General features: G+C 38.9%; 1 protein-coding gene across 2 annotated transcripts in view; it reads left to right on the top strand.

The window, feature by feature from the left end:
• Positions 1 to 17,009: 17,009 nt before the first annotated feature.
• CPNE8 (copine 8) overlaps positions 17,010 to 26,539 on the top strand; it is a 232,092-nt gene continuing 222,562 nt past the window's right edge. For both annotated transcript variants that reach the window (XM_019452437.2, XM_019452438.2), the window contains exon 1: positions 17,010 to 17,468. In XM_019452437.2, the coding sequence (XP_019307982.1) occupies positions 17,332 to 17,468 (137 nt within the window). In that variant the 5' untranslated portion in view covers positions 17,010 to 17,331. The remainder of the gene's footprint in view (positions 17,469 to 26,539) is intronic.

Consider the following 26,539-nt stretch of genomic DNA (forward strand, 5'->3'; position numbering starts at 1 on the left):
TAGTGGTGTAAGTGGTATATGTGGTGGAAGCCATGGTGAAGATGTGGCTATAGAGGTAGGAAAACTCGTGACAATGGTAGCAAAGGTGGCAGTTGGGCTATGGTGCGGTATGTGCAGGTCTGTTTTCCAAAGATAATAATTAAGTGGGACTAGGGTCGGTATCAAGCAGCTTATTCTAGCAATAACAACAATGCAAGGGCAACATCTAATATGCAATGGTAGAAGTGATGGTATACTCACTCATACCCAGTAAGGTGTGATTTATGGGCATTGTTTCTAACTTTATTGCCTTTGAGATCGATTCTCTTGAGTTCCTACTGTTCCTGGGAGCTACACAATAACCAATCAATTAATTTATGCATTTTCTGCTTAAATCAACCAAAGCCAGCTTTGGTTGCTTACAATTAAATTACGACTGATAAAACTTGCTGATTTAAAGCCTTCCTCTGAGAGGGAAAGATATGTGGGCCCAGGGAGAGGCACTGTCAGTTTTACCAACAACAAGGATTTCTTCATTCTTCCTTTGAATATGAGTCTTGGAATTTCTTTCTCACTTCTAGATTAAACCTACAAGGAACCTGTGTCCTATAACCTTAAACAAATGTATCATTTAGGGGTACATTAAGTTACTTCCTTAAATATTAGATAGGCCCTTTCCCACCTTAAATGTAAATTTTCTTATGTGCTATTTTCTGAGGGTTTTCTGTTGGGGTCTTTTTTGTCCTAAATGGTTTATAAAATCTTATTTTTAATTAAGATTTTGGCTCAGTGTGAGAGAGAAAAAAGCAAGAAGGCTATTTAAATAAAACTGGGAAAAGACCTTTAATTAAATGCTGTGTGCTTGGAAATTTAGAGATGGCTAAATTTAACATCAATTTAAAAAGTTAAACTACTGTATATTTGTTATAGGTAGTGTCAGTGATATCGACCCAGACTGAAATATGTTAAATACATTATGCTTCTTAAATTAACTTGGTTCTAAAATAAAATAATTTAGTGAAAGATTTTAAAAAATATTTTAGGGGGGCACAAAAAAATGTGCAAGAGAAAAGAATGAAAATATCTGTTATTTATGTTTATGTAAGGATTAACAATAATTTAAAGAAAATATGTACACTACTATATTATTATTTTTTAGTTTATATTCTCTGGAGAATTTCATAATAAAAGCTATACCTCTCCTTAGATAAAATACTCCCCAACACAATATTTTGTACATAATCATATAGGATTCATGGGCCCCTTGAGGTCTATCCATTAACTTTTTCTTTGGGTCCTTGGCTATTACATTTAAAATCTTTTTTCTACTCTAAATACCCTACAAAATATTCAATCACATTTTCTGCCATTTAATTTGTCGGTTTACATTATTATATCATAGATTGAATTGCTTCTTTAGAATTTAAAATTAACTTTATCCAAATAATTTTATGACATGGACTAGCTTAAGTAGAGTTTGGGGAAACATGATACATCGAAGAATAAATGTCATTATTATTTTAGGAACAGAATCTTATTTCTATTTGACTCAAGTAAGACGTTAAGTAGAATAATGGGACAAAATCTTTAGGAAAAACGACAGTAATTTAAAAATCTGAATCTGACCAGTCACAGCTGTACACAACAGCAGGAAAAGAAGGCCCTGGCAGATATTGTGGTTACTGATTATTCGTGCTTACATGCAGGTAGGCATGTGCCACCTGCTGGTCAGATAGTTTGAACTGTGCCTACTCCCGTTATGTGACAAGCATGAGTCAGTCAAGAGCAGAGATATATTTTTTTAAGTAAAACCTGTTGTGAGTGGTCATTGTTTACCCTTGCTCTCATTTTTGTTTTGCTTAGAGTTCTAAAAAGAGGCGTTATGGTAGCATAAACCTTCAAATCAGACTTTCAGTGCCTGTTGGTTTAATTTATGAAGCAATAAGGAAACATTTATTATTTTTTGCTACATACTTGAACAGTTACATATTTGAACTGGCATGCGCTTTGAAAAAACATAAGCCCTAGCTTTGATGTTGTGTTTTTCCTATTTGTTGAATCTCCCTTTCCATCAAAGCAGATACACTATAGTGGAATTTTCAACTGAGTTATAGAAATGATCCTTGGAAGACGCATCTATTTAGCCATAATGGTCTGAGGTGGAGTACAGACTAAGTAGCCTATCAAGGCCTCTTATGGTGATGCTCAAAGATTTGTAGATAACTTCTTGAAGTGAGCACGTACAAGGCCATAAAAGAAGTCTTCAGAAATCCTAAACTGTTATCACATATTCTGTGTTATCTGCTAACATTACAATGAAAGTATTAATTAATAATAAAAATGTTAAATAAAATGTCTTTGGAGAAAAAAAAGACAGGCTCATAATCAACTCTTTATAGATGTAAAATGAAATTTATTAAACATTTAGTTTTGAACAACAAAGTACTGTATATCAATTCTTGTGAGATGCAGCTAAAGTGGTACTAGAGGGAAATTTATAGCTTTACATAATTTATTATAATACCAAAATAATAAATAATAAACTAAGAATTAAACTTAACAAGTAAGAAAAATGTAAACAGGGTAAAGGCAAAAGACATATAAGAGCATAACAAGAATGGAAATTAATAGAATGGGAAATAGAACATGACACACAAAACATGTAATATCAGCAGAGTTAAATGATTGTGAGCAATAATAAATGTGGTGGGAGTTCAGAGGAGGAACAGATTAACTACAAAGGAAGGAAAGATAATGTGCTGTAGTGAGAAGACTCCAACATTTGGAGTTATCTGAATCCATCTGCCATGTGATCTAGATAAGTCACTCTGACTCCTTAACTCAGAACTTTCTTACTTTTTAAAGGAATAAGTAATACCTATTTTATATAATACTCACTTCACAAGGTTTTGGTGAGGATTAAATTATGTTAATTATTAACATTATTTAATATGCTTTAACTTGGGCTTTCATTGCCCAGGAGTGCTCTGATAGACAGGCACAGTCTCTTGGAAGCTAGCTTAATAATTTTTTTGTGGGCCATTTTGCTTTGGATGAAGTATTTTGTTTTTGCAGTCATGGAGGGCAGTGTGGAGATCAATTTCAATGAAGAGAAAGAGGACTAAATTTGAACTTTCAGACTGTGTAATATTTTCCCCCACTGGTTTGACTATATGTATTGGACTACATAGAGTTGTTTGCTTCTTTAAGTAAATCTATTTGTGTGGATCTTTTACATAGTTGTAAAATAAGCATTGGAAATTTCAGCATTTACTTGTAAATGCTAGAGTCATAGAGCTACAACTTGAGTGAAAAAAAGCAGATTTGTGAAAAGGGATTCACACTGAAGAAACATCTAATATTCACACTGTTGAGATTACATCATATCCTGCTATTTGGGGCAATAGCCAGCATAAAAACAACATAACAGGATTAAGTCTCTTGAAAAGAATAAGAAATCGTGTCTTTCCAATCTGCAATTCTTTCAATGTTAGTACTTTTTGAAGCAGGAAAACATCCCAGAATGTTTTTCTTTTTTATTTTGTAAACCCAATGTAGTTGTCAGTCTTAGTAATGAGAATTAACTGCCCAACTCATACAATGAGTTACATTGCAAATGCTTCTTAAAATAAATACATCAACCACCGCCACCACATAAAAAAGGAAACCTAAGATTTAATGGAAAATGTTTTTCAAGGCTCTTGTTAAAGGTATGTCATTCCAAAGTATACATGCAGTCAACTAATACACAAATTAAATGTTGATATTTGTTGTATGACTGTTGACATTATTGGGATAAGTGTGAATTTACTTGTACTAATTTTACTTTATTTTTATTATTTAAAAAATTTTTTTAATGTTTTTATTTATTTTTGAGACAGAGAGAGACAGAACATGAGCAGGGGAGGGGCAGAGAGAAAGGGAGACACAGAATCTGAAGCAGGCTCCAGGCTCTGAGCTGTCAGCACAGAGCCGGACATGGAGCTCCAACTCACGAAGTGTGAGATCATGACCTAAGCTGAAGTCGGATGCTCAACCGACTGACCCACCCAGGCGCCCCAAGCTTGTATTAATTTTAAAGTCTATTTATTTTTGAGAGACAGAGAGAATGAGTGGGGGAGGGGCAGAGAGCCGGAGACAGCTATCAGCTGTCAGAGCAGAGCCTGACATAGGGCTCAAACTCATGAACCATGAGATCATGACCTGAGCCGAAATCAAGTGTCGCATAACCGACTGAGTCACTCAGACTACTTGTACTAATTTTAAAAGCTCATAATAGAGATACATCGACTTTGAACCCTAGAAATACCAGATGGAATGAATAGGAATCATAGTGTTATTACTCTCTACACTGTAGACAGCTGCTACTACACCCAAAATACAGGCCACTAAAATTCCTGTGGCATAGTGTAGCACTAATAATTTATGAAAATCAAACAGAAGGAGGCAGAAAGAAAGGAACGGCTAGAAGGAAAGTTAGACAGCACACACCCCCAAGCAACTTGCTTTTGTGGTTTGTGGTCAGCAGAGTTGGAAAGGATGTCAGTTATGAGTGAAAAATGAGGAATAGTTGGTATGATTAAATTGGTTTAAGATTTTACCAAAGATCTAAGAAATATTTACTAAATATTTACAGAATGAAAAGTTTTAGCTAAAAGTGTGCATCGTAATAAAGTTTTGGGAGTAAAAGCTGTCTTCCTTTAATTGAGTGACAAGGTCACAGAATAGTCATTATTATATCTGAGCCTTGGAGGATATAATTTCCTGGTCCAGTGTATCAATGTGTTCTTTTCTGGATCATGCTTTTGGTTTCATATGCATGAAATCTTTGCCTAAACCAAGGTCATAAAATGTTTCTCCTATATTTTCTTCTATAAGTTTTATAATTTTAGGTTTTACATTAAGGTTTATGACACATTTGGGGTAAATTTTTGTATATAGTATAAGATATGGATTAGACTTCATTTTTTTTTCAAATGGATATCCAATGGAACTGTCTATAACTTTGATAAATATTACCAGGTTGTTCTTTATAAATGTATGTCATTTTATACTTCTAGCAGCAAAGTATGAGTAAATACTCAACAGTCTACTGGGAAAATCTCATCTACTCATTTAACTCATCTACTGTTAAATTGCTTTTTGAAATTATAAGTGAGATTGAACATCATTTAATATATTGTATTTATTTTTTTAAGTAATGTTTATACCCAATAGGGGCTCAAATTCAGGACCCCATGGTTAAGAGTCATGTGCTTTACCAACTGAGCCAGCCAGGCACCCCATATCATATATTTTAGAGCTATTTGCATCTCATTTCTGTGAACTATTTCCTTGGTTCAATATCTTCCATTGGATTGTTTGTCATTTTTCTTCTTGTTTTAGAAAATTAAAGTGTTGAATTCTATTTGATTGCTTTAAAAAATACCTTTGAGATGGTAGTACATGAACAGTGAGTTTGTAAAACAAAATGAATTTTTAACACACTAAAACAATGTTTTTAAAGGAAGTCTCATACTACTTCATCAGAAAACTATTGCAGAGTCAAATGTGGGACTTTCAGTCTCCTAATTCACCAGGATAATTTTTAATCACACACCCTGACTTAGATAAGCATTTGAAAAGTCCAATGACATGGTGAGGCCATGTAAAGAAACTGCTTTGACTTAAATAGACTAAATGTTTTATTTTCTTTTACTGTCTATATTTGCAAAACAAGACCATATAATACAAAAATTTGGCTTCAGTCAATAAAACATTCTGTCTTCAACAGAAGAATTTCCTATAGTGGCTTTCTTTGGCAACATCAGTGCTATTTGGCAAAAGTATCATCTGTGGGGGTTTGGTCCCTTAACACCAACAGGCAAAAATAGGAAGATTTATGATATTGAAACTTAAAGATAATTGTGACTTGGATAGCCCTTGGTGGATGAATTTAAACTTAAGAAGAGCTTAATGAATGCCATAAATTGGCCTTTTATTAAAGCAGATATTAAACCTCCACAGATTCTGTTAGGATAAATAACTGAAGTCCTTTCTTCTAAGGTTATTAGTCTTGGTGACTGGGAAAACTTTCCTCAACATCTGAAAACCAAAACAACAACAACAACAACAACAACAAAAACCCAAAAAACATTTCCCCTGCCCCGTCCCCCATCCCCAAGACCCTATTTATTTCTGTAAACCCAACAACATTCTAAGGGACTTGTTCGGGAAACAAAGGTTTAATTATTTGAGCATGAATAGAAAATACTCCATCTACTGTGACAAATCACGGTAAATTTAACAGCAATTATCATAGTTATGGAAAAGTTTCATGGGTGATGAAATTCTGCCCAAATCTCTTGGACAGTTAGAGAAAGGTCCTGCAAAATTTTAGTATTTTCACATTCAAATAGTTACTTTCAAATATACTAAAAGGCCAGGTTATCCTAGAAGAATGTTAATTTCAGCAAGTTATTAAATACTCAAGATTTACATTCTTTTCTCTGTGTGTCTCTCTAGTTTCCAACAAAAGTTTTATTCTTTTGCATGGTAGCACATTTTAATTGTCCAAGCAGGAAAGAAACCAGAGTAGACTCTGACCACATACTAATTAATGCCTATTTGCCCTGCTCAAGGAGCGATCTAAATCAGGTTTGAAAATTAGGCATTAGTTCCTCACACAACATGGCCATAAGATGCCAGTGGGGCTCATTCCTGTGTGAGGTCTTCAGCAATGTGCTTGCTGTCTGGAGACCTGTTTTCTGTACTCATGACTTCTGGAGTAGGGTGGGCTTCAAGTTCAAGGTAGTAAAGTGGGGCTAGGAGTGACCTGCCAGGGGCATTTCAGCAGAAGAATCTGAAAGACCTGGAATGAAAACTGAAAATCTGTATGGGTTTCTGTAATGTTGCTAACTCTCCAAAAAAGAGAGTGAGGCAACCCACAAAGACCACAGAACAACGCAATAATGTGGCCTCTACAACATCTGCTATAATGATCCCATTGGCCTCTTTCTCTTTCAAAACCGCTTTTTCCTTGTCCTTAATGTCTTGATCCTGGGGGTTTTCTTCCCCTTCTTCCCTACTTGTCCAAGTGGTTCTTCCCCACCAGTTTCTTTAGTAGGACTTTTTTTTTTTTTTTTGGTGCACCTTTATTCAGGACTGATACTAATCAGATGTGATTCTTTTTATTTTTTTAATCCTTATTTATTTTTGAGAGCGAGAGAGAAAGAGACAGAGAACAAGTGGGGGAGGGGCAGAGATGTGATTCTTATTGTTATTCCTCTTTCCTTTTTCCCTGGAGTGTATACCCAAATGCTTGGCTTCAACTGCTAATTCTAAGCTATTGATTCCAACCTGATAATCCTGTCCCCTCAACTTAGCCCCAAATGCCTGTTGGTCATCACACCTGAGAGCCCAGCTCTCACCTGAACTTGACAAATCAAAACAAATTTACCCACTTTTCAATAGTCATGGCTACATGGGAACTGCCTCACATCAGTCTGCATGCTGGGTGCAGGAGATCATCAGTGGAGAAGATAGATGGGTACTTATGCTCTTGAAGCTCAAAGTCTAGCAGGAGGAATAGGTATTGAGCAAGTTGTCACACAATAATTATTCTAATTGTGATAGCTAAAGGCAAAAGGTGCTGTGACCTAGCCTATTTGGGAAAGCTCCTATAGGAGCAAAATATTTCAGGTATTATAGTCCTTTTGTAAGAAGGTTTCCTTTTCTATATTTTGATAAGTTTCAAAAACTTTTAGGGCTGCCCTTTCTGATTCACTCTTACAAATGGATTTCTTCTGGCAGCCTTGAAAAATCAAACTCTCTGAATTAGCAGATTTACTGAAAAGCTTCTTGGAAGAAACTTTAAATTTGGAGGCTGAAAACATTTATAAAAAATAAGACCTGTTCTTCATTCAGTAACTGAAAATATGTCCTTATAAAATTCTAATTACAGACGCCTTTTAAGCACATTTGTATTTCAAGGAGTGTAAGGTTTATTCTATGAGAGTTCTTAATGTTAACTGGTTATCATTGTATAATCATATTCAAATGAACATCTGTAAGTCTAGAAGAAATGAAAAGTGCCATTTTCCCTATTAGATAAAGCAGCAATCTTAGAATTTCATCTTTCTCTATGCATAAAGTAAATTGTTCTGTTAGAATAGTCACTTAAAAGCAACACAAAGATATTTGCTGGATACTTCCAGGAGGAAGTGACATTTTAGATAGATCATGAGGGGTGAATAGTAGTTTGACCAAGTAAAGATGAAGTTAAGAAGATATATGTGTACATATAATAAAAACTTTGAGAAGGAGAGAAACACAGAGGGTTAGAATGGTTCAGGAAAGACCATGTGCCTGAATATAGTGAATATGGATCTCCGTTAGTCGTACAAGTCATGTAAGTAATTTTAAATTACTACTCTGGGTAGCTTACATGAGAAAATAGAAATAGCTTAAACCATCATCACCAAATTGTCATCATCACCATAAGCATTATTAGTAGTTTCATTTATTACATAATCTTTAATTTTCACCAACTATGGATCATAGATGAAAGTATCATTTTAAAGATAAGAATACTGAGGCTCAGAGGTATTTGAGAAGGCCTGGTTGAAGAGGTGACATCTAACTTGGGACCTCAAGACTAAGCGTGAACTAAGGAAACAGGCATGGAGGAAAATTCCAGGCAAAGAGAATGGTATGGGTGGTTTCAGGAGGAATTTTACAAGGCCAGATTAAAAAGTTTTATAAAGTGCATTTTAGCTGTAGAATAAGGCATGACAGGAAACAGGGAGACGAGGTAGGAGAGCGTTGCATTATCCCAGGTGAGAAAGTATCGTAAACGGAACTAATGATAATGGCAGAGGGAAAGTGAAAGTTGAATAGACTTCAGAAATATTAGGAAGTAGAAAAGGTTGTCAGCACTGTCCAATAGATCTCTATAGTGTGAACGATAGGTCCTAAAATTTGCACTATCCAATAGGGTAGCCACTACCTATATGTGGCCACTGAGCTTTTGAAATGCAACTGAGTAACTGCATTTTAAATTTTATTTAATATTAACTAACTTAAATTTCAGTAGCTACTTGTGACTTGAGGCTACCCTATTGGACAAGGCAGGATTGGATAATTTTAGCTTCTTCTCTTTTTACATATCTTCTCTCTAATTACAAGGTCTTTTAAGATAACGTCATTCTATCTAAACTTGGCATGCTTCTTCTCTGGTGTGTTGGGTCTTCTCACTACTGTACAAACATATGAAATATTTATTTTTACTTCTAGAGTTGCTCACCCTCACCTATATTGCTCTATCTTCTTATTTTACCTATTTAAGACCCATTTTTCCAGGAAAGTTTTAATGCTTATTCTTTCTCATTAATGTGTCCTCCCTTGAGTGGAGCCTGGGTGGCTCAGTCGGTTAAGGATCCAACTCAAGATTTCAGCTCAGGTCTTGATCTCACAGTTTGGTCCATGAGATCAAGCCCTGCATCCGCACTATCAGCTCATAGGCTGATTGGGATTCTCTCTCTCTCCCTCTTTTTCTGCCCCTCCCCGCTCTTTCTTTGTGTCAAAATAAATAAGTAAACTTTAAAAAAATATATGTCCTTGAGCATCAGTCATTCCAGTCTATACTACATAACCTCATGACAAGTCATGGCTTATTTCTTGCTCATTCTTACTTTTTATTAATGTGATGAGTTGATGCTAATCTCATATTAAACAAAGATGCTTGAAAGTAGGAAACATATTCTTCATATTTTCTATATTTCTTCCTCTACTGTTGAATATGTAGTTAACAAAGGCCTTGTTTCTTTTCTTTTTCTTTCTTTCTTTCTTTCTTTCTTTCTTTCTTTCTTTCTTTCTTCTTTCCCTCTTCTTTTGAGAGAGTGGGGGAGGGGCAAAAAGAGAGGGGGACAGAGGATCTGAAGGGAGCTTTGTGCCGAAAGCAGAGAGCCAGATGTAGGGCTTAAACTCAGGAACCATGAGATCATGAACTGAGCCGAAGTCTGAAGCTTAACCAATGGAGTCACCCAGGCACCCTGGCAAAAGCATTCTTGAAGACAAACGCTTGCTTACTACTGTGATCCTACTCATTACAATGTACGCTATGAGGTTTCTGGTTCCTTATATACATTTTTTTTTCAAACAAAACGAATTTAAAGTAGTGAAAAAGATCAGTGTTGTTGTTTTTTTTAAATAAGAGATATACGATTATTTAAGCCTTACCCGAATTGACTGTTTTTAGTGGGTAGTCCCCAAAGATGACGGCTGTCAGTTCCTTCTCTTCCAATTTGTGCGTGCTGCTCCACCTTTTATGTCACTCCGCCACCTCCTCTGGTCCCTTTGAATCTGGGCTGGCCTCATGACTTGCTTTGACAAATAGAAATCAGTGGAAGCAATACTGCGCCTGTTCCAGGCCTAGCCTTTTAGGCTCTGGCAGCTTCCACTTTGGCTGTAGGAAAGCCAGTCACCATGCTGTGCAGTTGGGGCTAGACTAGACTGAATGAGGAGAAACCACGGAGCAGCCACGTGGAGGAAGGGCACTGAGCTGCCAGACGTGGAAATGAAGGCTTCTTGTATTTTGCAGCCCAGCCAGCCTCTAGCTAAATGCAGTCTATGTGCATGACTCAAACTGATACTACATGGAGCAGAATTGCCTGGTGGAGGCCTATGCTAATTTCTGACCCACAGAATCATGAAAATTAATACAAGCACTGTTGTTTTGAGTGGTTGAGTTTGGGATTGGCTTGTTACACGGCAATAAATAACTGAAATGCTATCATTTAAAAAATAGAAGATTCAGTCGTTTGATCACTTTCTTGACACACCCCTCCCTCACCCCAAGTTTAGGGCATCTCTTTATGGAACAGGCAGTGGATGAGTCAAATGACTGTGTGATAATAGAAAACCAAATACTATCCAAACCAACATGAGACTTTCAACACACAATTTGAAGTATGTTCTTCCATATGTTTGAATATTAAGTGTAAAATTCTGAATTGAAAGCATCCTATATTCTAAGTGTTCTCTCGAGTGTAAAATTTATTTATCAAACACAGGGGGAAAATCTTGTTTGAGAATAGGTTTACCTAAATAATTATCCAAGATCCTTTATAAAGGCATTACTTAATTGAAATATTGGGTTTAATGTTCCTGGATACTTACTCAAGACCTATCTTAATTTTCTATTATTTGTAAGATTTTAAAAGTGATATTCTTCTAAGTGCTTTAACCAGTAAAAGGGTGGTGTTTATAAAATTGGTGAGATAATTGATCGTTTTTAGTCACAAGGTAACTTCAAGTTAAAGTTGGTAATATTGTTTTAATGTCTGGAATGATTGAGTTATCTGCAGATTTGACCAGTTTGAGTAAATCATCTTCAAATGGTTAGCAGGTCACAGAAAAGGTAGATATTCAGAGAACATATTTTGGCCACTCATCATAAAGTCTTCCTTGAGCTGCCATTTTTCCGTAATTAAACAGTCAATTCTTTGCTCTTATATGTTTATTTGATAAGCTGTATTGTCACAGAGCAGGTCATGTGGCCCAGTGATTATACAGCTATCCGCATATCCTCATAGGTTAAGTAATGACATAGCTATTTTCTTCAATTTCCCAAGGGCATTATTATTATTATTATTTTAATTTTTAGAGAGCAAGAGAGAAAGAGCATAAGCAGGGGAGAGGGGCAGAGAGAGAGAGCAGAGAGAGGAGAATCTTAAGCAAGCTCCACACTTACCGTGGAGCCTGATGGGGGACTCAATCCCACACCCCTGGAATAATGACCTGAGCTGAAATCAAGAGTTGGAAGCTCAACCTACTGAGCCACCCAGGTGCCCCTACCAAGGACATTTTGAAGATGAAAATATGGTAACGCTGTTATTTCTGACTTATCCTGGTGTGGAATAGTTGTTGGGTCCAGTAGAGCAAATTTTCTATTGCTATAGCTATAGTCTGAAGAACTGCTCAGTCTAGTTTGTTTTGGACTTCTGCACCAAAACACCACTTGCTAGATGAGGTAAATGCACTATGTCCTATTATTATGAGGATATGCTCTTTTAGGCTAGCTGATTTATTTATTTTTTTTAAAGCAGGCTTAATGCCCAGCATTGAGCCCATTGTGGGGCTTGATCTCATGACCCTGAGATCAAGACCTGAGCTAAGACCAAGAGTCAGACACTTAACCAACTGAGCCACCCAGGCGCCCTTACATTTTTTAAAATTTATTTTGATTTATTATTATTTTTTATTACTTTTATTTTTATCTTTTTATATCTATACAGTCATCATGCATCTCCTTGGCAGAAGGAGCTTTACCTTTAAGATCTAGCTCAGTGCCTAGCACATAGTAAACATTCAACTAATATTTTCTGAATCCCTGACTTGGTGAATAATGGCTCCTTAACAGTTTTAGTAAATGAAATTTACCTTTGACTTTTAGCAATTCTAAAATCATTCATATTATTTAAATACATGTCAATAAATATAAAATTTATATTAAAATTTCTCAAAAATAAAAGTTAAAGGAAATAAACATGCCATAATTCACGATATTTATTAGGTTATTACAATTATTTTTAAAAATTGTAGTTCTTTATGTACCGTGTTGACCATATTAACAAAGACTTTGAATATACTTGAAACGTTTTATCATTTAAAGCTTACCTCAATATGATGGATTTAAAGTACCAAACTTGAAAAAAATCAGAAAAACGGAAATAATTAGTGTTAATATCATGCATTAGTTTTCTTAGGACTGCTGTAACAAATTACCACAAAATGGTTGGCTTAAAACAACAGAAATGTATTCTCTCATGGTTTTTGGATACAAGGTGCTGGGAGGGCCATGCTGTCCCCAAAGGCTCTAGGTAAGATTGCCTCCCTGACTTTTCTAGCTTCTGGTAGTTACCAACAATCCTTGGCATTCCTTGGTTTGTGCAGTATAATTCCAATCTCTGTCTCTGTCTTCACATGGCTTTCTCCCCTATGTGGCTGTCTCCAAATGTTTCTCCTTTAAGGGTACCAGTCCATTGCTGATAGACATTAAAGAAGACCTAAATAAATGGAAGATATATAATGGTCATGGATCAGGAGACTAATGTTATCCACTCTTCTTTAAGTGGTCTATAGAATCAATGGAATTGCAATCAAAATCTTGATAAAAATTCTTTTTGGTAGACATTACTAGGCTGATTCTAAAATTTACATGGAAATTCAAAGAATCCAAAATGACAAAAGAATTTTTATTATTATTTTTTAAATTTTTTTAATGGTTATTTTTGAGAGAGAGAGAGAGAGAGAGAGAGAGAGCAAGCAGGGAAGGGGCAGAGAGAGAGAGGGAGACACAGAATCCAAAGCAGGCTCCAGGCTCTGAGCTGTCAGCACAGAGCCTGATGCGGGGCTCAAACCCACGAACTGGGAGATCATGACCTGAGCCGAAGTTGGATGCCCAACCCACTGAGCCACCCAGGTGCCCCGACAAAAGAATTTTTAAAATGATCACTACCTGCTTTCAAGAGTTATTAGCAAAGCTGCAGTAATTAAGACTGTGGTATTTGTTTAAAGAAAAACAAACAGATCAATGGAATAGGATAGACTAAAAAACGGACTCATGGAGAATTGATTTTTGACAAAAGTACAAAGATGAGTCAATGGAGAAAGGTTGATCTTTTTAATGATGGTGCTAGAAAAATTTGATGTTGATGTGCAAAAAAGAGAACTTTGATTTAAAAAACTCAAATTAATCATGGGTCTAAATGGAAAGCCTGAAAATACAAAATTTCTAGAAGAAAACATAGAAGATAATTTTTGCCTTAGATTAGGTAAAGATTTCTTTAATTCGACACCAACATTATAATCAGTATTAGAATAAAGTTGAATAACTGGATTCATCAACATTAGGAACTTCTGCTCTTTGACAGACCGTTAAAATGAAAATACAGGCCGGGGGCCTGGGTGACTCAGTGGGTTGAGCATCTGACTTTGGCTCGGGTCATGATCTCACAGTATGTGGGTTTGAGCCCTGTGTGGGGCTCTGTGCTGACAGCTCGGAGCCTGGAGCCTCCTTTGCATTCTGTGTCTCTGTCTGCCCCTCCCCTGCTCGTAGGTGTGTGTTCTCTCTCTCTCAAATACAAATAAACATTAAAAATTAAAAAAAAAAATACAAGCCACAGACTGGCAGAAGTTATTTTGTAAATTGTGTAGAAAATATATAAAGAACTCTCAAAACTCAGGAATAATACAACTAATAATGCAATAAAAACGAGCAGGGGTGCCTGGGTTGTTCAGCCGTTAAGCGACTGATTCTTGATTTTGACTCAGGTCAAGATCTAAGGGATCCTTAGTTTGAGCCCCACATCAGGAGGCTCTGAGCTTACAGTGTGGAGCCTGCTTGGGATCTCTCTCTCCCTGTCTCTCTGCCTCTCCCCCGTGTACTCGCATGCGTGTATTCTCTTTCTCTTTCTGTCTCTTTTTCTAATAAATAAAAAAAAAATTGCAAAAGATTTGAATAGACACTTTACCAAAAAAGATATACAGATAGCAAATAAGCACAGAAAAATATTCTCATCACTAGTGATTACTCCACAACGAGGTCCATAATTACAACATCAGTAGTCATTAACCCACTCTAAGACACCTATTGGATTGACTAAAATTTAAGAGAATAACAATAATATGTATTGATAAGGTTATGAAGCAACTGGAACTCATATAATGTTCATGGATCAGAAGACAAATAATGTTATCCACTCATATAATGTTGTGGGAAAGGAAAATAGTAAAACTATTTTGGAAAACAGTTTAGTAGTTTCTTAAAAAGTTAAACATTCACATTCCTTATGACCCAGGTATTTCACTTCTAAGTTTTTTTTCCTCAAAACTAATGAAAGCATATGCCCACATAAAGACTTATACATAAATGTTCATGGCGGTTTTGTTTGTTATAGCCCAAACCTGGAAAAAACTAAAATGTCCACTAACATGTGAATGGGTAAACAATTTGTGGCACATCTATACTGTGAAATACTAGTGGACAATAAAAAAGAAATGCTCTATTGATGCACTCAACAAGGTGGATAAATCTCAAAAGAATTTTGCTTAATGGAAAAAGTCACACAAAAAAGAGTACAGGTTATATGATTCCATATATATATGGATATATATATCTCCATATACAATTATATACAATTGTATATACAATTGTGTATATATATATATAATTATACATATACAATTACAATTGTACATATATACAATTATATATATACATATACAATACATATACATATACATACAATACATATATATACGTATATATATATATATATATATATATATAATTATAGAAATGCAAACATCCATAGTGATATAAAGAAGACCAGTGGTTGCCGGGAGGGTTGTTTTTAGTGGTGAAAGGAGGGACTGATTACAAAGGAGACATGAGAAAACTTTTGGGGTGATGGAATGGCTCGTTATTTTGATTGTGGTGATGGATTTACAGGAGTATATATGTATTGAAATTTATTAAATGGTACACTTTAAATATGTGCAATTTATTATATATCAATTATAGGTCAATAAAGTGGGAAAAATTAAGAAGTAAAGGACCTACGGGCTGGGTACTATTTTAAAGTTCTAAACTTTTATTTCTTCTGTTGGCTTCTGTGAGATAAGTCTGGTTACCTTAAAAAAATTCACCTAGGTCTCGTCCTCCAAATTAATTTTGGGCAGCATAAGAGAAATGTCTGGAGTTTTAGGACATTTCCAAAATAGTAATAAACCACAGGTTAATCTGTGATGGGAAAAGAGAATCAGAGAACCTCTGGATTTAAGGGATGAAAAGGGGTGGGCTGGGAGATGAGGAAAGGAGACAAGACTGAAGCGCAGGAAGGATCTTGACAGGGGGGAGAGAGGCAAGACTACGCCTACACATCCTCACGGGCAACTGTACAGATTCTCCGGGCAGGTGGCTCCAAGTGGATTAAAATGTTACAACGTATGGCTGGTTCTGAACCATGAAAACAGTTCCTTTCTGAGTTAGTCCTGCCAGCTGGAAACTCCGTGCTTGGCGCGTTGAGAAGGCGGCCAACCAGCCGACGCTCCCAGCTTCTTTACCTAAAGCCGCGTCCAGCTCTCCGTCGCCCCCTGGTGGCGAGCGCTCGGGGACCCGTAGGCGCACGGGTGAGGCCGGAGGGAAGGTGCAGCCAATGAGGTCATGGCAATGGAGGGGAGCCTCGGGTACCTCCCCAGGCTTTGTCCGCTTCGGCATTCTGGCACCAGCACGGCTGCCCCAGAATCCAGTTTCCCAAATGCGGCGCTCACTCCGGCTCCTCTGTGCTAGCGTCCGTCCAGTGTCATTCGGGTCTTACTGGGTGGGAGTCGGGGTGAGGGAGCTGCATTAGATAGTAGTGACCTCCAGGTTTCAGGGCAGAACTTTTCATGCATTTGGGAACGAGGGGCCGCAGCAGGGCCCTGGCTATAAGGACTGTCCCTATTAGACCCCTATGTTCCGAGGAATTGAGGGAAGAGGGAAACCAGATGGCCCCCTTAAATCCCAAATAGTTTTTCTCCCCACATTAGAGTCCACCCTGTTCCCGCCTTGTCCCAGATATTGATATGTCACTTTAGCACCGCGTACAGAACGTTGGAGATCGTCCTTCTGCCCCATTGTCCTCAACCCTCAAGGGGCCGAGGGTGGGCAGTTCAGAAGCTCGGACCGGCTCTTCGGCCCGAGGGCAAGGACCTCCATGAGTTTTGAGGGTGCGGTGAGGACCAGCGCGGGGTGGGGAGGGGTGGACCTACGGTAGGGGGGGGGGTTAGGAGCGGGCAGAGGCGCCCACACCTCCAGCTTCCAGCTCAGGCAGGCGAACTGCGTGACATTCCCGTCCACACCTGATTGACAGGAGGAGGGAGTCGCGGCCCAGGAGGCGGGAGTGGGTGTGTAGAGGCGGAGACAACCCCAGCCGCACGCCCAGCCGGCCGGGGCTTGCGCTCCTAGACGGTTGAGGTCTGGGTCTCTTGCCCACCCCCCCCCCCCACACCCCCCTCGCCGGGTGGCCCGCTGGCTGCTCAGAGCCTGACACCCAGAGCGTGGAAAGGATCACGGAGTGTCCCTTGCTGGGGCTGCTGCCTGCAAGGAGGGGGCAGGGAAGCCCGGAGCCCCGTGCGCCACTTCCCCGGCAGCCTCGGCCTGGGTCAGGACTGGCTCGCGGTTCCCTCGCGGCTCTGCGCGGGTCCGCCTCCCCTTCCCTCCCCCTTCCCGCGAGCTGCCTCCGCCCTCCTTCCTCTGCCTCCACCCTCAACCCCCATCCCCGGCTGTCGGGAGCTGGGCTCGGAGCCCTCAGTCTGCCGGAGCTCTGCATGTGGGCGCCGGACAAGTCCGCGGCGCCTCCACCCAAGATGGACAGCCGCTACACCAGCACTGCGGGCATCGGGGACTTGAACCAGCTGAGCGCGGCCATCCCGGCCACGCGGGTGGAGGTGTCGGTGTCCTGCAGGTGAGGAGGCTAGCCCTTCCCCTCCCTCCACCTGCTCTCCCGTTTGCTGGGTGGGTAGCGCTTGCGAAGCGCTCGGGGCACCCCGAGGCTTTGCTGGGGTGAGAAGTTGCGCGACGAGTGGGAAGCACCCCAGCTGTGGGTCCGAGTCACCCCCGGCTCCAGTGACACGGGGCGGAGAGCGGGAACGAGAAGCGAGTGGTGGGCTACGGAACTGAGACTTTTCGTTTTCTTTCTGGGAAATGCTGTAAAAGTAAAAGTTGGCTGGGCTGTGACTCAGCGGCGGGAACGCCGGCCGCCGCCCACTTTGCAAGCCCTTTTTACGTCCCAGACCCGAGCTGTTGGGTTGGGTGATGACGGGAGTCGAAGGGGGACAGCATTGCCAAAAGCGCTTGCGACCGCTGCGCGCGGTGGCCCGGGACTCCCTCCGCTAGGCGTGTGCGAACCTGCTAGTGCCACAGTTGGCACCAAACCCGGCAGCTGCCTCCCCACCCACTTCCTGGAGCCATCCAGCTTGCTTCCCCCCACCCTTCCGGGCTTCTTGCCTCGTGCCTGTTAGGTAGAGATTTGGGCTCCAGCCCTGTTTGCAGACGAATCTGTGCCGTACCTGAAATCTGGGAAGTCACGACTTTCTACTTGCAGGCAGTAGACACAGTTTTGAGTGCTTGTAACAACTGACACTCTGCCCAAGGACTGTAAGTTTCAACTCCTTTGCCTGACGTTGCTCGGGTCAGTTTTCCTGTAAACAAAGCAGCATAATTGCTGTTTCGCAGAAGATTTTGAGAAGGAGATAGGCGGACTGTATACTAAATTGATAACGGCACCAGGAGAGGGAGAATTTGCATAATATTGACTCTGGAGCCCACTTTCTTGTTTGCATACTTGGGTCTCTCTCAGTGGAAAACTCTCTTCCCTTTTGCCCACTTTGGCCTCAGGATTGTTTTCAGTGCTTCAAATTCCCCGCCCCCCTCCAATTCTTTTCCTTAGCAAAACTTGCGGTGAGAGAATGTAACAAACAAGGGGAATCTTGGATGTAAATAAACCCGGAAACTTAAAATGCTGTCACCCCAGTCGTACTTTATTTTGCATTTTCACAGGACTAAGTCTAAAGCCCAAGGGATGGATTTTCTTTTTTGTGGAAATTCAAGCACCTGCAACCTTAATTGAGGTGTTAATTAGAGGCGAGGCTTTCGGCTATCCCTGAAACTGTATCCCATGATTGCTTGCTTCCTCTTAAGGCTGACCTCACAACTGTGGAGATAACTAATGCTGATAGTGATAGCTAAGGTGGGGCTCTTGCCTTATTATGTTTATTGCTTTAAGGGTTGCCTGAGATTTCTTCCTGTCAACTGAACAGGTGAAACTATATGGAAAACACTTTTCAGGCATTAATTTCTAGGCCTTTTTCTTTTCCCTGAAGCTGGCATTGGATGCTCGAGGGAAGTCATTAGTATATACACATCATACATAGCCAAAAGTCCTACAATAAGTGTGTTTTCTAGAGTTCTTCTCTGCTGAACATCCTGCAAAGCCTGAATGGCATGTGGCCTGTATCTGGCATGAATATAAAAATGTTATAAATTAAATCTGAGTTTCCCAAAAGCTCTTTAGGACTGATGGGGAAATTGTACCTTCACTGGTCTTTCTACCAGTGGGATCCACATTTAACCACTCTTTTTGTGTGTGTGTGTTGGGTGTGCCTGGAATCTTGTAATTAATTGGCTTTAACCCAGTTTGTTTAAGCTTGATACCTCAGACCCTGGACATCCTTGTTCCAGCCTTTTTTCCGTATCATTGATTTGGTGTCTTGTTTTTTGTTTTTAAGTTTTCAAAAGAAAAAAAAAAAGTCCTGAAATAGAACCCAAGTACTTATAGTACTTACATTGTTGAGAATTGAATCTTGTAAACATAGATGGTGTCCTCCGGGCTTTGGCATAAGAGACCTGGTTACGGATTCTGGCTTTGTGTCTCAGTCATGTTCCTTTGGAGTTCTTAATCTGAGCTCCTTCATCTCTAAAATGAGGATAATTGTGGTATTTATCTTATATAGAATGTTATCAGAGCTTCGTAACATGATGTCTGAAAAGTGCTCACACAATTTGTGACACAAAAGGAAGTGTTAAAACAACATTAACTATTTTGAAATTGGAAATAGTATTTACTGAATAAATGTTTTCTATATGTTTCAGTATGGAATTCTGTAAATATTCCTCTTTTGTTCTGCAGTCAATTAGTAAAGAAGACAGGGATAGAGGCAGTCTTGGGATACCTGCTCTCTCTTTCTCTTTCTTCTTTGATGAAAGTATAAAGAGCGTATATTCTAGGATGTGTGGGGGGAATTTCACTTAGCAACAAGGCTCAACTGGAGGTCTCTCAGTCTTACTCTGGACGAGCAGAGTAGGGAATTCCCTTGCTTTCTATGTTAGAGACCTCTGATGATTTGCTGACACTCCGAAAGCAACTCAGGAATAGAATCCTTTTTAATAACCTCCTTTCATTGTCCCCAGTCGAAGGCCTTTAAAAAAATCTTTATGACATTTTCATCTTCATTTTGGGGGAGGTGAGAAAATTAACAATTGAAGCTTGAAGCTAAATATAATTCACGGAAATCAATTAGTCTATTCCCTCACCAACTGTTTAATGTCTTTTGTATGTCAAGAATTATGCTCTGCTCCAGGAGAAATGTAAGAGAAGTTCTCTGAAAATGTAAAGTCTGGTTGGGAGAGAAGTATTACGTAATATGTGATGACGTCGGACTAAATCCAAAGATGTGGTTCGTGCACAGAGAGGGAAGAGACCATAGTGGAGTGGAGTGCTTGGAACATATTACAAAGAGAAGATGGGGCTTGAGGGGAGACGAGAAGAATGGGCAAGGCTTGCATTACAGAAGGGACAGTAGTATAGCGTGGAGGTTTTGGGATGGCTACAAACTTGGTGTGTAACGTGATGAGTGCTTTTTTCTAGCTGTGTTTATGTAGAGACAAGCTCCTACCCTATGACTTCCCTTCTATCCACTGTTTAGTTCTGCCAGCATTCATTTTTCTCATTATGTTAATTCATAGATTTTTTTTAAGTTAATTGGGTTACCTAATTAAAATGTCTATAGCTGAAATGATACAACCTTACACACATAAAATAACATTTACAACATTCCCATTGTATTCTGAAAACGGATTAATTAGAATGAGGTAAAAACCAGTGGGAAAAATAATATGCAGTAATCACCTGTTTCCCTGGGCCTTTGGTTTAGTGAACTGTTTCCAACACATAATTTTGGTCATTTTCTCTGAGAAGTTAGCTTATCAATGAAAAAAAAAAACAGGGAGAACATTCTGTATTTCTAGACTTTGTGGGTTAGCCATCACATGTAAATTCTTTCACAGCAATAATTTTATAATGGTGATACAACCAATTTTAACTACTCAGGTTGAGGGAAGGATACAAAATGTGAGCCCCTACTTTGTGCTAGATATTCCGTGAGGTCCTATCTGACCTGGCCATGACTCTTTTGCCTAATCTACCACCACTTCTCGCATGAACACTGTGACTGAATATAGTCCAACCAGTATGTGTTTACCATATGCTAGAACTGGTGACAGATAAATGTGGCTGCAATACACGAATAAGTGGTACAGTCCCATAGCACGTGCCGTTTTGCCAGTGAACTGACTTCCTCTTTGCCTATGGGGCTATGCTGAATGCCACTCTCTCTGCCTTGAATAGCCCTTCCTCCCTTCTTCCCCCTTGTCTTTTTGATTAGCTTGTGCTCTTTTCTTCAAGACTCAGGTCAAACATCTCTCTCACGACTCCTCTCCCCAACTGGGTTTTGCTGTTTTCCCAAAGCAGCTGGTATGTACTAGTATCATAGTTATGTTGTTAATTCTTGGTCTCTGCATTCACCTTGAGGACAAGTTTTGTTTCTTGAATAATCCATGTATCCTGAGTCTGGCACAGAATATGTAGTCCATCAATGCTGGATGCTGTCATTCTCTGAATAAATCAGCTGGCATGGAGAGGGCTGCGTGCCTGTTAAAATACAGATTTCTAGGTACCCACACCAGATCTACTCAATCAAAATCTCTGGGACTAGGGCCCAGGAATCTGGGCTTTTAACAAGTTTACCATGTGCTGATGATACACATTAAAATGTTTACCTGTTTGATGAGGAAATGACTGTGACTGTAGTCATTTTATACGGATTAGCAATCCCTGCCCTACACAGGTGCGAGGAGATAACTTTTCAGGGGTGTGCTGGACCAGACTTAAATGGGATTGGGACAGGAATTTGTCCACCAGTTGTTAAATATAGTGGTTATTAAAAATTAAATGATATAAACCTAAAATTAATGCATTATATTTTAAAATAAAGGCATAGTCAAAAGTTGTCACTTCCTAATTGTTTTACTACAGTTCACTGTTTACTCTTTCATGACATCTATGCTCTTTTTAATCCGCGTGGTGAAAATATTATGCAATCTTGTGCTACTGCTCATCTCTTCAGTCCTGTTCAGTGACGTCCTATTGGTAGACTGAAGTTGGCCATGGCGAATATTTACACCATGGAAACTGGCAAATACTGAAAGTCAAGATCAGGGCTTGATTTATGATTTTGTTGTTGTCTGTACTTAAGACCTTCTGTGGGAATCAATTGGCCTTATGGAATTTAAGTAAAAATATTATTATTATTATTATTATTATTTAGAAGTTGTGTGCTCAGCTACACATACTATATGTCGGTAAGTTTATAACAAATTATATAAATACACACATGCATACACACATTTATGCATCTAGTTTTTTGTTTTTTGGTTTTTTTTTGGAGAGCCCATTGTTAAACATGTGTTACTTACATACACCTCACTGTTCAGAGGCCTTTTGTAAAAGATTATACAAAGGAAAAAGTTTGTTGCTGTTGGACTGTCACTATTAGAAATGACACATTAGAAATGACAGTGTCCGGTTCAGCACTTTTGTGGTCTTGCTTCTCTGCTTAGAATAAGTGGGGCCGTGTGGTTTCAGAATCCATGAGAGGCTGTGACAGTTTGCAAGTGTATTGTGAATGAAACAAGAAGATAATTGAAATTCTGTATGCTTTTTGCTTTCTTCACTTTTTCATGTGTTTCTTTCCGCTTCTTCCTTATTCTCTTACTTTGAAGACTTTGTTTTTCTGTTTCTCCATCCACTGGTAGCATATACTTTGCAAGTTTACATGTTACAGTTCCAGTTCCAGACCACCTGGGAAAGCAAATTCGTATTGCAAGAGAGAAAATCTGCTTGGTCCAGCGGGGATTGGCCCAGTTTGGTTGAAGTAGGTGCATTCGCTGTTCTTATTATCTATGGCAAAAGAGGAAAGAGTTCAAACACAGCAATTGGGGTTTATACCCCAGTCCCTGTTGGTTTATCTTTTAGACATATTCTACCCTTTTCAAAAAAGACAAGAAGTTTGAAGTTAATTGTTAACTGATAATGTTACTATATGCTAGGGGAAGTAGAACGCCTGTTATGCTGTTAATAATAGGTAAACTGAGGGCCAAGTGTGGTATGGGCATAGCATCCTATTCTTCTGGCTCTGTAGTTCCTGAAGTCCTGTGGTTCAAAATTGTAGTGACCCCACGATGCTTTTTTCAGCCCTATTTGGGTTTGGCTTAGCCCCAGAGTTTCAGGAATATTTGTACTGGGGCATTTGTACTGTGATCTTAAAGTCTCAATGTGCAAGGTGTCCAGGTATATCTTAGCAGACAAAAGCCTTACTCATGTGGTTGTTCCACCAATGTTTTGGTCTGCCCTTTGTATTTTTTAATATTTGGGGCCTGCGATGTTCTAAAACAGCCCTGGGATGTGGAGAATGTGAGTCTGGACGCAATTCACAAAGCAGGGCCCCAAGGAAAAGGGTGTAAACGTCTGTGCTCTTTTACATACCTTTTTGTGGCAGAACAGGCAGAAGCCTCCCTACTTGTTTCACTCAAGACAGGGAAGAAAAACAATCCCTCTCAAAGGGGTTTTATGCAGTTGTTAGCCTGTTTTATAATAATAACATTTGCTTATTAGAGCCAGTTTTACTTAGCCTTGAAGAGCATGGGTGTGGAACTAGACCAGTTCTACCACTACTGGCTGTGAAACGTTGGAAAGTTACTTAATGACTCTGTTCCTTAATTTCCTCATCTGTAAAGTGGGGAGAATAATAGCCCCTGTGACTTGTATTTGTTTTGAGGGTTAAATAAGTTGTTGCATCTATGTGCGTTAAAATACTGCTTTTCATACTAGTTAAGTACTCAGAATTACAAATGGATATCCATACAAAATAAAAATCGCTCATATTCCATCCAACTATGAATGTTAAAATTGTTTTAATGTTTTATTTTTGAAAGAGAGAGAGAGAGAGAGGGGGAGAGAGAGAGAGAGAGAGAGAGAGGGAGAGAGAGAGAATGAGTGGGGGAGGGGCAGAGAGAAAGGGAGACCCAAAATCTGAAGCAGGCTTCAGGCTCTGAGCTGTCACATAGAGCCCAAAACGGGGCTAGAACTCGCAAACCATGAGATCATGACCTGAGCTGAAGTCAGACGCTTAACCAACTGAGCCACCCAGGCGCCCCAAACTATGAACATTTAGTTCACTTCTTTCCCATTTATAACGCCATACTTACAGTCCCTCTCTTTCCCTTGAGTGTGTGTGTGTGTGTGTGTGTGTGTGTGTGTGTGTATGCTCACATTATATAATGGGATCATACTATATTCTACATAATTTATCTTCTGTATTTTTTGTATTATATCATGTATATATTGCTGTCATTCGTTTTTGAAAAAATAACCCTCTGTGTCTCTAGCCTATTTTATGCACACACTATTTATTTGACTTCTCTCTTATTTTCCAAAATTTATTTCAAAAAGTTACTATTCACAATAACGCTAATGAGTATTCTTATTCACGAACACTTGACAGCAGTTATGTTTTTTTTTTCTCCTGAGGATAGTTTTCTAGGACTGAAGTTATTAGTAAGCTATCTTCTCAAGGGGATTTTAATAGCTTATTTTCATTATTCCCCCCTATTCCTCTTTAAGTGAGCAGAGTCAAGTCTAAACTACTGGCTGCACCTTTCTAAATACTTTTATTCCCATGAGAAAGTTGCATTTAAAGATTAATGAGAATTTGGGGCAGCAGAGTATAGCAGCAAGAAAGTGGAATTAGGAGCCAGACAGATGTCTTTAAATCCCAGTTTTATCCCTTTTTGGAACGTTATTTTGGGTATCTTATTTCAACTTCTAGAATTTAATTTCCTAATCAGTAATACAGAAATGATTTTAAAACTAGATTTATAGTCTTCTTGGAGAGGTAAATGAAATAAAGTCTACAAAGTGCCCAGGAATGTGCCTGTCACAAGAAATGCACTTAGTAGTTGTTAGTCTTAGCTAAGTTTTTTATGAATACGTTACGAGGTGGCATACAAGCAACACAGAAGAGAGGGCACCTGTATTTTGGACAAATTTATAATCAGTATGGGAAGTCATAGAAACGTGAAATGCAGTGTGGGGGAGGTACAGAGTAAAAGTGGTCACAAGAGTGTGGATTTGGAAATGCATAGGAAGTTCCTACAGATTCTACCCCATGGCTCCCAACACCACACAACAACACACACAGTGAGACACGTGGCCCCAATGGGATTTGACAGATTGGAAGTAGTGTTTAACAACAAAGTTTTAGAAGGAAAGCATATTCTTGTATCCCACCCACAAAATCAGTGGGCTGGCATTTAGACAACTCTTTCGTGTCTTACATGTGATAAAACGGATCCAACTAGATGATAATTCAGGCTGATGGCGGAGAAGGTTTTTATTGCCAATAATAAAGTGAGATATATTTAAAAGGTGCCTTGTCCCAAGGGCCAATGTTCACGGCCTGACTTACAATACCTTAGTGTTTTCAAATGTATTACAACCATCAATGTTTATAGCCTCTTCAGCCAGAGACATTAGTTCTTGCGTATTCTTGTTCGAATTATGAGACCTTTTGTCAATTTTAGTCTATAAAGAATAAAACTCCAAGCACTGAGGGAATTATCAGTTAAATTTGTGAAACACCGAAGAAGCAAAGTATCATTGATAGTCCCTGGGAAGCATTTCTATCTGTTAGACCGTACAACTATTCAATTATAAGCTAAAGTAATGAAGTCAAGAAACATGCTATATATTTTATTTAAAGTCAAAATGTATGCGAGACAATGTAGAAAACACTTAACATATACTGATTCACTCAGTCCTCACAATTTCTATAAAACAGGAGATTTATGTCCTATTTTATAGGTGAGGAGATTGAGGTTCAAAGAAGGTTTAAATAATTTGGCCTAAGTCGCACATCAAGGAGGTGGTGAGGTTGAGTTCCCAGTCCATATATGTCTGGTTCTTAGGTGCATGCTTCTGTCCACTAGACATACTCTGGCATTCTTCCATAAGTTACTCATTTTAGGCTTTAAGGGTGGGATTCTTTCCTATCAGTATTGATGTGTTGGGAACTAAAGAGAAAGGACAAAGCTGAGAGACACAATTATAGTAGATGATATCAATACCATCACAAAGGGGAGTACAGTTCCTCTGTGCCGTTTCTGTTCCCTGTTGGTGAGAGCTGTGGGTAGAAACAGTTCAGATGAGTGCCATAAACCTTAACAATTTGGTGTTTGACTTCCAAGTATCGATTCTTACCTTTTTCTGCTGCTGAGTTACCTAATGAAGCTGTGGGAAATTAAGTAATGAGAGGGCTTTTTAACTAGAAATCAGCAGGCAGCGTGAGATGAAAGTTAAATGCTGGACAAAGGTGATGGACCTGGTAAATGAAAAGTAGAGGGAAATTAATTGAATTGACTATGTGACATTCATACATACCATTGGAGTTGAGAACCGACTGCAAGCTCTGTCATTTCCATCCCCTGCTTTCTTAATAATGAAGTCACCACTTAACTTGCTTGCTTTTCAATAATAGATTCCAGGGTTTCCTTTCACGACAAATATGCTCTTCAGAATTCTGTGTAAATAAAATAATTGTTTAGATATTGAAAATGTCAGCAAGTATTCTGACTAACTGCGTT

Source organism: Panthera pardus, unplaced genomic scaffold, assembly GCF_024362965.1.
Source record: "Panthera pardus isolate Hobbes unplaced genomic scaffold, ASM2436296v1 HiC_scaffold_6, whole genome shotgun sequence".
In the NCBI taxonomy this organism is placed as follows: Eukaryota; Metazoa; Chordata; class Mammalia; order Carnivora; family Felidae; genus Panthera; species Panthera pardus.